Source organism: Leucoraja erinacea, chromosome 2 (assembly GCF_028641065.1).
Source record: "Leucoraja erinacea ecotype New England chromosome 2, Leri_hhj_1, whole genome shotgun sequence".
NCBI classification, from domain to species: Eukaryota; Metazoa; Chordata; class Chondrichthyes; order Rajiformes; family Rajidae; genus Leucoraja; species Leucoraja erinaceus.
In genome coordinates, this window is record NC_073378.1 from 110958589 (window position 1) to 110973805 (window position 15217).

A 15217-nucleotide genomic window follows, 5' to 3' on the forward strand; every position below is an offset into this window, starting at 1 on the left:
TAGGAGTGGCAGCCTGCACAAAGCTCAGGCATCCAGCCAGAGGAAGGCCGATCACTCTCCCCACCCCCTCCATCCCGGCAGAGGGACCCGTCAATCAGCCCAGGCCAACAACTGCAACAATCCCTGCCAGATAGAGCCATGACTCATTAACCAAAAACACACACAGCCCACAGAGCGAGCAGTCCTGACCTCCCATCTACCTCATTGGAGACCCTCAGATTATCTTTAAGAAAGAACTGCAGATGCTGTTTGAAGATGGACAAAAATGCTGGAGAAACTCAGTGGGTGAGGCAGCATTTATGGAGCGAAGGAATAGGTGACGTTTCGGGTCGATACCCTTAATCCTCCGACATTTTCGCCACCTCCAACGGGATCCCACCACTGGCCGCATTTTCCCATCTCCTCCACTTTCGGCTTTCCGCAGAGACCGCTCCCTCTGTAACTCCCTGGTCAATTTGTCCCTTCCCACCCAAACAACCTCCTCCCCTGGTACTTCCCCTTGCAACCGCAGGATATGCTACACTTGTCGCTTTACCTCCCCCCTTGACTCCATCCTAGGACCCAAGCAGTCTTTCCAGGTGAGGCAGAGGTTCACCTGCACCTCCTCCAACCTCATCTATTGCATCTGCTGCTCTAGGTGTCAACTGCTCTACATTGATGAGACCAAGCGCAGGCTTGGCGATCACTTCGCCCAACACCTCCGCACAGTTTGCATTAACCAACCTGATCTCCCGGTGGCTCAGCACTTCAACTCCCCCTCCCATTCTGAATCCAGCCTTTCTGTCCTGGGCCTCCTCCATGGCCAAAGTGAGTCCCACCACAAATTGGAGGAGCAACACCTCATATTTCGCTTGGGTAGTTTACACCCCAGCAGTATGAACATTGACTTTTCCAATTTCAGGTAGTTCCTGCTTTCTCCCCCTTCCCCTCCCATTCCCAGCTCTCCCACAGCCTACTGTCTTCACCTCCGTTCTTCTTACCTCCCCCCCCCCCCCCCCCCCCCCCATCCCCACATCAGTCTGAAGAAGGGTCTCGGCCCGAAACGTCACCTATTCCTTCACTCCATAAATGCTGCCTCAACTGCTGAATTTCTCCAGCATTTTTGTCTCCCTCAGATTATCTCTAAACAGGACTTGCGTCAGTAAATGAAATCCAGAATTTGAAAGATATGCTCTCTCGTCTCAGTGGAAGTAAACTCCCATTGACTCCGCCTACACCTCACGCTGCCTTGGCAGGGCCACCCCGCGAACTAACACGATCCTACACACACGGGACTATTTACAGAAGCCAATTAACCTACAAACCGGCACGTCTCTGGAGTGTTGGAGGAAACTGGGGCACCCGGAGAAAACCCACACGGTCACAGGGAGAATGTACAAACTCTGTACAGACAGCACCCGAGGTCGGGATCGAACCCGGGTCTCTGGCGCTGTTAGGCAACAGCTCTACAGCTGCTGGTCCACACACTGGTTAGAATGTTCTGGAAAATTTGCCATTTGTTATTTGGGATTTGATGCAGTTCTAGAGTTTCCTCTGACTAACGGCCTGGACAAGTACATTTTGTAAATGTCGATTGCCAGCACCAATGACTGTTAACTCCATGCCACCAGTGAGTGTATAATTAACCTGTATTTTTAGCATCTGACCGCATGTAACTATCGAGGCCTCCCTGTCACACATCTATAACGGATCTTCCCTGACTCCCAGCCACTACAAGGCCAGGAATAATTCCAGCCATACTTTCTGTACACTGGGCATTGATAGATGCCAAAACCTTAAAATGGTTACCTATCTCTTGTTATGATTCATTTTGCCTCTTTGTTGTAGTCTAGAGTCATATAGCCCTACGGCACAGAAACAGGCCCTTCGGCCTAACTCGTCCATGCTGACCAAGATACCCAGCCTTGCACAGTAGCACAGCAGGTAGAGCCACTGCCCCATGGTGCCAGAGACCCGGGTTCGATCGGGGCCTCGGGTGCTGTCTGTGTGTGGAGTTTGTACGGTCTCCCGCTCCGTGACCACGTGGGTTTCCTCCGGGTGCTCTGGTTTCCTCACACATCCCAAAGACGTGCAGGTCCGTAGGTTAATTAGTATTTGTAAAATTGTCCCTAGTGTGTAGGGGGTGGATGAGAGAGTAGGATATCAGAGGAGTGGTGTAAACGGGTGATTGGCGGTCAGTGTGGGCCTGTTAGACCTGTTTCCCTGTTTGTCCATGTTTCACTTCCCCAGAAGCTGCTGCCTCACGTAAGGACTTTACGCCACAGCTGCCACTAACTCCTTTACAAGCATGTGTACGCAAAGAGCATTGAGCAGAGGACTGGGGATGCAAACAGGCCAAGAGGTTGTGTTTGTATTTCATAACTTAGTTTAGTTTATTATCTTGTGTATCGAGGTACAGTGAAAAGCTTCTGTTGTGGGCTATCCAGTCAGTGGGAAAACTGTACATGTTTACAATCGAGCTATCCACCGTGTACAGATACAGGGAATAATGTTTAGTGCAAGATTAAGTCCAGTAAAGTCAGATTAAAGATAGTCAGAGGATCTCCAGTGCGGTAGATGGTAGCTCAGGACCGCTCTCTAGTTGTTGATAGGATGGTTCAGATGGGAAGAAATTGGCCCTGAATCTGGAGGTGTGCGTTTCCACACATTCTGTACCTCTTGCTTGATGGGAGAAGAGGGAGTGACCAGGTTGAGACTGGTCCTTGATTATGCTGGTGGCCTTGTCGAGGCAGCGTGAAGTGTAGATGGAGTCAATGGAAGGGAGATTGGCTTGGTGTGATGGTCTGGGCTGTGTCCACAATTCTCTGCTATTTCTTGCGGTCTTGGATGGAGCTGTTCCCAAACCATGCTGTGATGCATGTTGATAAAATGCTTTGTATGGAGCATGTCATAGTTGAGGCTTTAACTGTCATCAATCTGTCTTCACTCTGACTGACCTCAAATTGCAGAGTTGTGGATGTAGCCCAGCTCATCACACAACGACTCGGAAAAGCAGCCAACATAATCAAAGACTTGTCCCACCCCTTTCATTCCTTCTTCTCCCTGCTCCTGTCAGGAAGAAAGTACAGAAGCTTGAAAGTGCGCACCACCAGTCTCAGCAACAGCTTCTTCCCCTCTGTTGTCAGGCTTCTGAACGGTCTTTCCATAAGCTGGGCTACTGTCCGATTCACCTCTACCCCATTGCGGACATTGTCTATGGAACTGATGCACCACAATGCTGAGAACTACATTCTGCACTCTGTATCCTCCCCATTGCTCCAACAATTGTACATGAGTTTGTCTTGATTGTATCTGTGTGTAGTATTATCTGATCTGCATGCAGAACAAAGCTTTTCACTGTACCTCGGTACACGTGACAATAATAAACCTAAACCTATCAGAAGCCTCCATGCTAACCCAAGACTGATCCAGGTTCCCAAGGTCTTCTGCTAATGCTCTAGGATTGTCCTGGTGTTGATGGCTGACTATGCAGAGACCCTGGGTAAATAAGCACAAAGATGCTTCCATGCTCTTTGAACACTTAATAGTTTTACATTTCTTGGTGTGGTGTTGAGACAGGCTTAGAGCCATAAAGAGATACTGTGTGGAAACAGGCCCCTCAACCCCCAAGTCCATTCATTGATTTGGCATCAACTAGGGTTGGGGGTTGGGAGATTGCAACCTTCACGTGGTCCGCCCTGTTTTGACGAATGCAATCAACCTGGCGTGCACAATCAAATAAGATCAAATAGAACAAGTTGTCCTACAACTTTAGGCTGTGCACGCCATACACAAGAAGAGGAACTTGGGTTGGCAACAGCTCTGCCCAAGACCACAAGAAATTGCATAGTTGTAGATGTAGCCCAGTCCATCACTTCTTCTTCTTGTGTAGGGCGTGCACAGCCTAAAGTTGTCGGACAACTTGTTCTATTTGATCTTATTTGATTGTGCACGCCGGGTTGATTGCATTCGTCAAAACAGGGCGGACCACGTGAAGGTTTCAACCTTCCACCCCAGTCCATCACACAAACCAGCCATTCTCCATTGACTCCATCTACACTTCACACTGCCTTGGGAAAGCAACCAACATAATTAAGAATCTTTTTCACCCTGGTCATTCCTTCTTCTCCCCTTTCCCGTCGGGTAGTAATTTCAAAAATTTGAACGCATGTTTGTGTGTGTGTGTGTGTGTGTGTGTGTGGTCTGTGCATGTGTGTGTGTTGTCTGTGTGTGTGCGTGTGTGTGTATGTTTTGTCTGTGTGCATGCATGTGTATATGCATGCGTGTAAGTGTACATATGCCTGCACCTGTGTGTATGTCTGTGTATGTATCTGTATGTCTGTGTGTGTGTTTACATGCTTTCTATTTGTGTGCACATCTGTATCTCTGTGCGCATGTGTGTGCATGCTAATGTGTCTATATCTGTGTGTGTGTCTGTGTTTGTCTGTCCATGTGTATGTCTGTGCGCATGTGTGTTAGTGTTTGTTTATCTCCATGTATGTATCTGTATGTATGTGTGTCTGTATGTTTACACATTTTGTATTTGTGTGTACATCTGTGTATCTATGTGCATGCGCGTATGTGTGTATGTCTGTGTGTGCGCCTATGTCGTTGTGTATATCTGTGTCTATATATGTGCGTGTATGTGTGTGATGATGTTTATTTTGGGACGGGTTCTGTTTAACAGTTCCAGCGGGTTCTACGTGTAGGTGGAGCAGAAGTTCCACAATGAGCTGTCTTTCTGATACATGGGTGTCATTGTGGATGAGACCGGACCTAAATCCAGCACCAAGAAAGGTCACCATACGGTGAGTAATTCCTTGTTCCCAAAAATATCTTGGAGCTTCCGAGAGAGCACAGCAACAGGGTGGCAAACCTTTAGGAATGAAAAACAGACTCCCATACCGTTCCCCTCGCTCACAGCCACCCACCCATGGGGGCAATGGTATGAGTTGTCCCACGCACTGGGGACTGCCTGACTATGAGAGGCATTGTGCACAAACTGATTCTGACATCAACACAGAGAACCAGGGGTCACTGGGGTCACATGGAGGGCACAAACTCTGGGCATATCCCCCCCCCCCTCCTTTTTACTCTCCCCGACTCACATTCTGAAGAAGGGTCTTGACCTGAAACATCACATAATTCCTCCAAAGATACTGCCTGCTGAGTTACTCCAGCACCTTGTGTCTTTCCCCCCTCCATTTGAGTTTAGTTTAGTGTAGTTTAACTTTAGTTCAGTATAGTTTAGTTTAGATTAGAGATGAAGCTTAGAAACAGGCCATTCGGCCCATTGGATACGCACCGACCAATGCATATGAAGGAACTGCAGATGCTGGTTTAAACCGAAGATAGACACAAAATGCTGGAGTAACTCAGCGGGTCAGGCAGCATCTCTGGAGAACATGGATAGGTGACATTTCGGGTGACGTTTCAGACTGAGGAAGGGTCCTGACCTAAAACGCCACCTATCCATGTTCTCCAGAGATGCTGCCTGACCCGCTGAGTTACTCTAGCACATTGTGTCTCTCTTCACACCGACCAATGATCATCCGTTCACACTAGTTCTTTCTTACCCACTAGGGACAATTTTGCAGAAGCCAATTAACCTACAAACCTGCACATCTTTGGAATGCAGGATGAAACTGGAGCACCAGAAAGAAACCCACGCGGCCACAGGGAGAACAGGGGAACTCCACACGGACAGCACTCAAGGTCAGGATGGAACCCGGGTCTATGGCGCTGCACGGCAGCAACTCTACCACTTTCCCCATATTTTGTTCCCAAGTCAATCTTTCAGCAGGTTACTGAGCACAGATTTAACCTGGTGACTCTCACACATGCAGAAGATTAGGGATGATTTTATTCAGTTATATACCAGAAAAGCTGCAGGTTCAGCACGACTAAAGTCCCAAGGGTGCCGGATTATTGGGGCATTATTGCAAATATCTCAAAAGCCTGTCGTCTAAATCCTTTTACAGGCCATCATTGGAAATAAAGGTCATTTCTTGCAGCAAGAAAATGTGGTTCCCTGCTAATCATACGGGAACTTTCCCATGATTTATTGTTCTTCAGAATGATTAGTTTACAAATATCAGGAATATGCCTGGGTTTGTAAAATGTCATTCCTTATTAATTTTCTAGGTTACATTTCGTGCCACACATCTCACATTCACCGCCTGTTTAACTATGCTAATATATTCATATCTCTCCTCTCCCCGCTATCGATGGAATAAATTAGTATAATTATCACTAGATTTCCATTTCCATTTTAATTAACTTCAGGCATAACAATAACAACAAAGGTCAAGCCGAACCAATATAAGTCAACCTATTACCATGGACATAGAGACAAAAAAGTGATATGGTTAGGGTATATCACATTCAAAACTGATTTTATTCTCTCGTTAACCCAGTAAGGCTGACAGGTAATCTTAATTAGAAAGATAGGAAGCTAATTAGGAAGCAAAGGGAAGGGTTACTTTGAACGCTGGAGAGGATTTTCTCTCTCGATGAATCTTCTGCAGTGTTAAAGCTTAATGAAGGAGGATGGTAATCCCTGCGGAAACATCTCCTTAGAGGGCAAGAGGCTGAGTGGTGATCTTATAGAGGTACATAGAACAAGGAACAGTACAGCAAAGGAACAGGCCCATTCAGTCCACAGTGTCTGTTGCAAACATGATGCCAAGCTGAACTGATCTCATCTACCTGCATATAGAAACATAGAAAATAGAGTTCAGGCCATTCGGCCCTTCGAACCAGCGCCGCCATTCAATATGATCATGGCTGATCATCCAAAATTAGCACCCCATTCCTGCTTTCTCCCCATAACCCTTGATTCTGTTAGCCCTTAGAACTATATCTAACTCTCTCTTGAAAAAATCCAGCGAATTTGCCTCCACTGCCTTCTGTGGTAGAGAATTCCACAGATTCACAACTCTCTGGGTGAAAAAGTTTTTCCTCATCTCAGTCCTAAATATTATTCTTAAACTGTGGACTCCCCCAACGTCGGGAACATTTTTCCTGCATTTAGCCTGTCCAATCCTTTCAGAATGTTGTGTTTTATATATTTCCTGCTCTTCCATGTGTCTATCTACAAAACTTGCCCCGCTCATCTCCATTTAACATTACCCCTATCACCTTATAGTTATTCCCTCTAGTGTTGGACTTTTGCACCCTGGGGAAAAGGTTTTGACTGTCTACCCTATCTATGCCTCTCAGAATGTTATATATTTTTATCAAGTCTCCTCTCAACCCTTATCTGGTGTATAAAATCATGAGGATAAAGATAGGGTGAATGCAGAGTCATTTACCCAGAGGACATAGGTTTAAGATGAGAGAGGGAAAGTTTAATAGGAACCTGAGGGGCTACTTTTTCACACAGACGGTGGTGGATATATGGAGCGAGTTGCGGGAGGAGGTAGATGAGGCAGGAACTATAACAACATTTAAGAAACTTGAATAGGTACATGGATAGAGTCAGAGTCACACAGTGTGGAAATAGGCCCTTTGGCCTAACTTGTCCATGCCAATCAACATGCTCCATCTACACTAGTCCCACCTGCCTGCATTTGGCCTATATCCCTTTAAGACTTTACGACCATGTAACTGTCCAAATTTCTTAAATATTACAATAGTACCTGCCTCAACCTCATCCGACAGCTCGTTCCATACACCCACCACCCTGTGTGTAAAATATTTCCCCTCAGGTTTCCATTATATCTTTCCCCCCCTCATCTTAAACCTATGTCCTGTGGTTCTTGATTCCCCTACACTGGGCAAAAGACTCTGTGCATCTATCCTCTAGACTGCTCTCACAATCTTGTACACCTCTATAAGATCACCCCACATCCTCCTGTTCCCACTCTGTGTGACTCTATGATGGAGCAGCAGTGGAGGACAACAACAACATCGCCAGGCTGACCCCTGCAACTCGGGCCCAGTGCCATCGCCACGACAACGGGCCTTTACAGCCAAGTTACCGGAAGACTCTACATTTTAAACAAGTTTCAATATGAAGGGTACAAGATGCACTGGAATTGTGGCGACGCTTATGTATTGCCTCAGTGTGATCTATTATTCTTACACTCCTGTACTTAAGGATGTTTGGGCCTATGTATCATAAGATTTTACAGAAACTTGCAGCAATAAATGTTGCCGTATCTAGATACTTGTGACAATAATGTACCATTGAACCATTGATTTGATCACTAATCTCATTACTGCACTGTATTGGCTGCTGGTTCCACACAGACCTCACTTTGAAAGGACTTAATTTGGGATGTTACAAATTTCAAGACATATCAAGGTCCTCAAGGTTCATAGTCCATACGTTACAGGAGCAGAATTAGGCCATTCGGCTAATCAAATATACTCTGCCATTCAATCATGGCTGATCCATCTTTCCCTCTCAACCCAATTCTCCTGCCTTCTCTCCGTAACCCCTGACACCCCTACTGACCAAGAATCTATCAATCTCTGCCGGAAGAATATCAGTTGACTCGGCCTCCACCGCTGTGCAATGAATTCCACAGATTCACCACCCTCTGACTAAAGAAGTTTCTCCTCATCATTTTAAATGTACGTCCTTTTATTCTGAGGCTGTGCCTTCTGGTCCTAGACTCTCCCACTAGTGGAAACATCCCCTCCACATCCACTATTTCCAGGCCCTATAGGCACAATTAAAATGGGATTGGTGCCTTTCACATGGAACTGGAGGACTATTGGGTGGAGGGACAGGTTACTACAACAACGGGTGATGAAGCAAGAGTGTCCTCAAGTCAACGCAAAGCCGGGGGAAGGAATAGTGGGGAACTCAGGTTCTGGGTAGCATCCTGAACAACCTACTGGTTCACTGGAAGAAGACAGAGGATTGTGGTGGAACGGTGTTATTCACACTGGACATCTGTGATCAGTGGACAGACATGGATTGTTTTTAGGTTAAGGGGACACCTGATAGAAATATATAAAACTGTGAGAGACATAGACAGTCAGAACCTTTCTCCAATTATGGAATATCAAAAACTAGATGGCATAGCTTTAACGTGAGAGGGGGAAAGTTTACAGGAGGTGTAAGGGGCAGGTATTTTTTCCAAAGGGGGTGGTGGGTTCAGTTTAGATTTATTTTAGGTTCGACATACAGCATTGAAACAAGCCCTACGGCCCACCGAGTCCGCACCGACTACCGATCCCTGCACACTAACATTTTAGTTTAGTTATTGTTGTCACGTGTACTGAGGTACAGTGAAAAGCTTTTTTATAGCATGCTATCCAGTCAATAGAAAGACTATACATGATTACAATCAAGTTGTCTACAGTGTACAGATGCAGGGTAAAGGGAATAATGTTTAGTGCAAGATAAAGTCCAGTAAAGTCCGATTAAAGATATTCCGAACAGCCAACAGAGTTGTTAAGTCACTGGAGAGTATTCTGTGGGATAGGATTATACAGGCATTTGGATGGACTGATTAGGGATAGTCAGCAGGGGAGGTCGTGGCTCACAAATCTGTTTGATTTTTTTGAAGACGTGATCAAAAAGGTTGATGAGGGCAGAGCTGTAGATGTTGTGTACATGGACTTCAGTAAAGCATTCAACACAGTTCCGCATGGTAGGCTGCACTGGAAGGTTAGATTGCATGGGATCCAAGGAGAGATAACTGAATGAATAGCAAATTGGCTCCTTGGAAGGAAGCAGAGGGTGATGGTGGAAGGTTGCTTCTCAGACTGGAGGCCTGTGACTAGTGGTGTGCCTCAGGGTTCAGTGCTGGGGCCATTACTGTTTGTCATCTACATCAATGATTTGGATGATAACATACAGGGCAAGATTAGCAAGTTTGATGATGATACAAAAGTTATGCAGATAGTGAAGTTGGTTGTGAACAATTGCAGCAGGGTCAGGTTCAATTGGCCAGGTGGGCGGAGGAATGGTTGATGGAATTTAATACAGAGAAGTGTGAGGTGTTGCATTTTAGGAAGTCGACCAAGGGCAGGACAACACAATAAATGGCAGGCCTCTGGGTAGTGTTGTAGAGCAGAGGGATCTAGGAGTACAGGTGCATGGTTTCTTGAAGGTCGAGTCGTAGGTAGATAAGGTGGTTAAAAAGGCTGTTGGCACTTGGGCCTTCATCAGTCAGAGTATTGAGTATAGAAGTTGTATAAGACGTTGGTGAGACCGCATTTAGAATATTGCATTCAGTTCTGGGCACCATGTTATAGGAAAGATATTGTCAAGCTTGAGAGGGTTCAAAAAAAGATTTACGAGGATGTTGCCGGGACTAGAGGGTGTGAGCTATAGGGAGAGGTTGAGTCGGCTGGGTCTCCATTCCATGGAGCGCAGGAGGATGAGGGGAGATCTTATAAAATCATGAGAGGAATAGATCGGGTAGAGTCTTTTGCCCAGAGCAGGGGAATCGAGGACCAGAGGACATAGGTTCAAGGTGAAGGGGAAAAGATTTAATCAGAATCCGAAGGGTAACTTTTTCACACATAGGGTGGTTGATGTATGGAACAAGCTGCCAGAGGAGGTAATTGAAGCTGGAACTATCCCATTGTTTAAGAAACAGTTAGACAGGTACATGGATAGGACAGGTTTGGAGGGATATAGAAACATAGAAATTCGGTGCAGGAGTAGGCCATTCGGCCCTTCGAGTCTGCACCGCCATTCAATATGATCATGGCTGATCATCCAACTCAGTATCCCATACCTGCCTTCTCTCCATACCCCCTGATCCCCTTAGCCACAAGGGCCACATCTAACTCCCTCTTAAATATAGTCAATGAACTGGCCTCAACTACCCTCTGTGGCACAGAGTTCCAGAGATTCACCACTCTCTGTGTGAAAAAAATTCTTCTCATCTCGATTTTAAAGGATTTCCCCCTTATCCTTAAGCTGTGACCCCTTGTCCTGGACTTCCCCAACATCGGGAACAATCTTCCTGCATCTAGCCTGTCCAACCCCTTAAGAATTTTGTAAGTGCAGGCAAGAGACTAGTGTAGCTGGGACATTGTTGGCCGGTGTGGGCAAGTTGGGCCAAAGGGCCTGTTTCCACACTGTATCACTCTATGGCTATAACAAAGAAACTGAAGACGGAAAGAAAATTAAAGAGCAAATTTAATATTACATGTATTAGTTACAGGTGTGCTTATAATTTACAGTTTATTGAACAGTGGATTGCAGGGTACAGTGCATGGTAATGGACAATGCATTCAGTTCACAGTCTAGCTCACTGTGCAAACGACTTTCACATCTGGATCACACCAAAGGCCACAATGAGGAAAGGAAATCAAACCGATGATAATTGGGGAAGCTCTGCCATCCGAGAAAGTGAGAGAAGATTGCTCCGGCAGTCCCTGCCGACCACTCCATGTGCCCTTGTGTCGTGCAGCATCGCCTCCCCTCCAGTGCCTCAGTGGATTCGTTGGCGGGGGGGGGAAGAATCTCCCTGTTGGTTTGCCCCTGGACCTGGCCAAGACGGCCTGCCCCTCTTCTGGGCCTACTCCCTGCTATTTGCCCGCGTGTCCCTGGGGAAGGAACACGCGATATCTACAGGGACTCTGGAGGCCTTGCGTAAACGCTGTTCGTTACGGGAGGTCGAGTGTATTGTGGATAAGGTTGACAACATTGTCATATGATCATTCTTTGAATGTTGTTTGCAAACGGCCAATAGCAGTCTTGGTCTTTTCAGTACTATGGGGGGAGGGGGAGGGGGGTGAAGAAAGCTGCCCACAACTCACCCCTGGAGCCCAGTGGGAGCGATGGGCAGCCTGTCTGTGCAGATTACAGAGCGGATCACCAGACCATCTCACCTGGTCAGCTGTGGTGACCTCTGGTGTGCAGAGCCCGAAAGATTTGATGATAACATGGATAGGACAGGTTTAGAAGGATATGGACTGAAGGCAGGGAGGTGGAGCTGGTGTAGACGGGGGCTTGTTGGTCAGCATAGGCATGTTGAGCCGAAGGGCCTGTTTTCACGCCGTATGACTCTATGGCATGGACTAAATGTGGGAAAAAGTGACTAGCTTAGATGGGGTATCTTGGTTGGCATGGATGAGTTGGGCCGAAGGGCCTGTTTCTATGCTGTATGACTATAATATCGAGCAAATGCAGGCAGGTAGGACTATAGATGGGGCATGCTGGTCAATGTGGTACATTGGGCCGAAGGGCCTATTTCCACTCTGTAAGACGTTATGACTATGAGAAGGACCAAACGCGGGCAAGAGATACTAGCTTAAATGAGGCATCTTGGTCACCATGGACGGGTTGGATGGAAGGGCCTGTTTCTGTGCTGCATGACTATGGCTGTATAACACTGAAGGGAATAACATGAGGACAGTGACAAGAATGAGGGTTTCAGGGCCCTGCAGTAACATAGGGAGTCGGGGTGGAAGATGGTGCGGGTTGGGAGAGGGGGAGGTGGGGCATCTTGAGAGGCAGTGACTGTATACTGTCTCAGTGTACTACTGCTACACCTGTTATTGGGGGAGGGTGGACGTGTCCCGGGTGGAAGGGGATTTCTGAGAGGCTGAGATATCCCAGGTCCCAGACTGACCCAGCCTAACACTGGCCATTGTTACAGGTGCACACCTGGATTGGCCGTGATGGATTCAGGAAGGGCAGGGAGTCGCGGAGACATGGGCCCGGCTGTACTCCCCCAGTGTGGTCGGGTTGGGGTTAAATCCATGTCCTGACGCACCAACTGGCCATCCATGATCGAGAAACACTTTAGTCAGGCCGCCAATGTACACCCCACCCAGCAATGTACAAACGGCAAGCTTGGGAAGAGGGGGAGGATGTCGGGGGATAGAACGAGAGGGAGGCGGCAGGGAAGAGAGGGAGGGGAAGAGGAAGAGAGAGTGACAGAGTGAGGGGAGATGAAGGGGGAAAGAGAGAGGGAGAACGAGAACAAGAGAAAAGGAGGATGTGGGGGAGGGGGAGAGGAAGCAGGGGAGTGAGACAGGGTGAAAGGAGAGGAGAAGGTGAGAGGAAGAGGGAGGATAAGGGAGATGGGAAAGTGAAGGCAGGGATTGGGAAGGGAGAAGAAGGTGGAGAGAGGCAGGGGAGGGGGAAAGGAAGAAAGAAGGGGAAGGAGAAAGGGGGATGGAGAGAGGGATAGGAAAAGAGGCGAAGGGATAGGGAAAGAGAGAGAGGAAATGAAGGAGAGGGAAAGAGGGAGGGTGGGGGAGAGGGTGAGGAGGGGAAGAGGGAGAGGGATAGGTCAGCCATTTCCCTGAGTTGGATGTCCTTCCCTCTACCCAGCAGGAAGTGTCCAGGATGTGCGAGGAGTGGAAGATGATCCAAGGTGATGCCGTGCCCCATGGAACAGACGTGTGGACATCACCCACCCGTGTGGCAACAATTATCTTGGTAACGGCTCAGTTAGATAACTAGAAACTTCCTGTGCAATACTTATGAAAGGACAATTAGGTAGCTGTTGTGTGGGAAGGTTTTTTGTGGCTTCCTTCCCCTCTTTCTCTCTCTCTCTCTCTCTCTCTCTCTCTCTCTCACTCTCACTCAGCCAGTTTCTTCTATTCCGTTTTCTCTTTTTCAGCTTCCAGAGCCAGCTTGCGTTCGTTTTCTTTGATCAGTTGGACGCCACAATAGGTCACGAAGAGGATGCTGATCGGGGTCAGGGGGAACCCTGAATGAGAAATTAAAACGCACAGCGCATTAATATCTGCTTTAGTTTAGTTTATTATTGTCACGTGTACCGAGGTACAGTGAAATGCTTGTTTGTTACGTTAGCAGAAAGACAATACATGATTTCCAACCAAGCCGCCCACAGTGTGTAGATACTGGATAAAGGGAATTACATTTAGTCCATGATAAAGTCCAGTAAAGTCTGATTAAAGATAGTCTGAGGGTCTCCAATGAGGTAGATAGTAGTTCAGGACCGCTCTCTAGTTGGCGATAGGATGGTTCAGTTGCCTGTTAACAGCTGGGAAGAAACTGTCCCTAAAACAGGACGTGTGCATTTTCACACTTCTGTACCTGTTGCCAAATGGGAGCGGGGAGAAGAGAAGGTGACCAGGGACGAGACTGGCCCTTGATTATGCTGGTGGCCTTGCTGAGGCAACATGAAGTTCCAGTCATAGACAGCCAAGGACCACTCACACCCCGGTCATTCCCTCATCTCCCCTCTCCCATGAGACAGATGATGCAAAATCACAATAGTTCAGTTGGCCGATCGTTAGAGATCTAAGGGTTTCTGTTTCACCTGTGTTTTGTTAGTGTAATAACAACATTTTTAATACATTTAGGCAGGTACGTGGATTGGAGAGATTTAGAGGGATAGTGATAATATGCCACTGACTATGGAATACTTCATCATTTATGGGATGGCACGCTGGTGGGGTGGTAGAGTTGCTGCCTTACAGCACCAGAGACCCTGGGTTTGATCGTGCGGGTTTGCAGGTTAATTGGCCTCTGAAAATTGCCCTAGTGTGTCGGGAGTGGATGAGAAAGCGAGATAACATAGAACTAGACTTGGAGGGCCAAAGGGCCTGTTTCCATGCTGTATCTTTCAATTAATTAATTAAAACAAGGCAACCCACTCCCTCAAAGAACCAGGGAGAACCCAGCCATGGTGTGGAGGTGTAGAGGTGTGGAGGTGTGGAGGTGTGGAGCTACACTAAGTAGTTTGTGATGTTGAAGATGGTAACTGTTACATTCCTTCCTCCCACTCCCCTGAGTGATAGTCATAGGGTCATACAGCACGGAAACAGGCCCTTCGGCCCTACTCATCCATGCTGACCAAGATAGCCCCTCTATGTTAGCCCAACTTGCCTGCCTTTAGCCCATATCCCTCTAAAGATAGACACAAAGTGCTGGAGTAACTCAGCGGGTCAGGTAGCATCTCCAGAGATTCTGCCTAACTCGCTGAATTACTGTAGCATATTGCGTATTTCTTTGATATAAACCAGCAATTGAAGTTCCTTGTTTCTCCATATCCCTCTAAACCTTTCTTGGTAGAACTTACCAACCAGGAACAGCCTTCGAGCAACCAACAAGGCAAAGTCAACACTGTTCAACGAGAGGATGTTGTACAAGATGATGGCCCAGAAATTTGCAGCACCAAAGATCGCTCTGATTCTTCTCGACATTGCCATGGACATCTGCTTTGTCTATGGATAGAAAGGGTTTAGAGATAAGTGGTCCAAATGCAGGCGAATGGGATAAAGTCCAGCACACAACTTGATCGGGATGGACGAGATGGGCCGAATGTCCCGTTTCCGTGCTGGG

General features: G+C 47.2%; 1 protein-coding gene across 1 annotated transcript in view; it reads right to left on the reverse strand.

Annotated features, from left to right (window-relative positions):
• Positions 1–12949: 12949 nt before the first annotated feature.
• hhatlb (hedgehog acyltransferase like, b) overlaps positions 12950–15217 on the reverse strand; it is a 43485-nt gene continuing 41217 nt past the window's right edge. Inside the window, exons 11-12 of the mRNA XM_055663507.1 lie at positions 14955–15099; positions 12950–13616 (exon numbers count right to left, since the gene is read on the reverse strand). Coding sequence (XP_055519482.1) covers positions 13504–13616; positions 14955–15099 — 258 coding nt within the window. The 3' untranslated portion in view covers positions 12950–13503. The remainder of the gene's footprint in view (positions 13617–14954; positions 15100–15217) is intronic.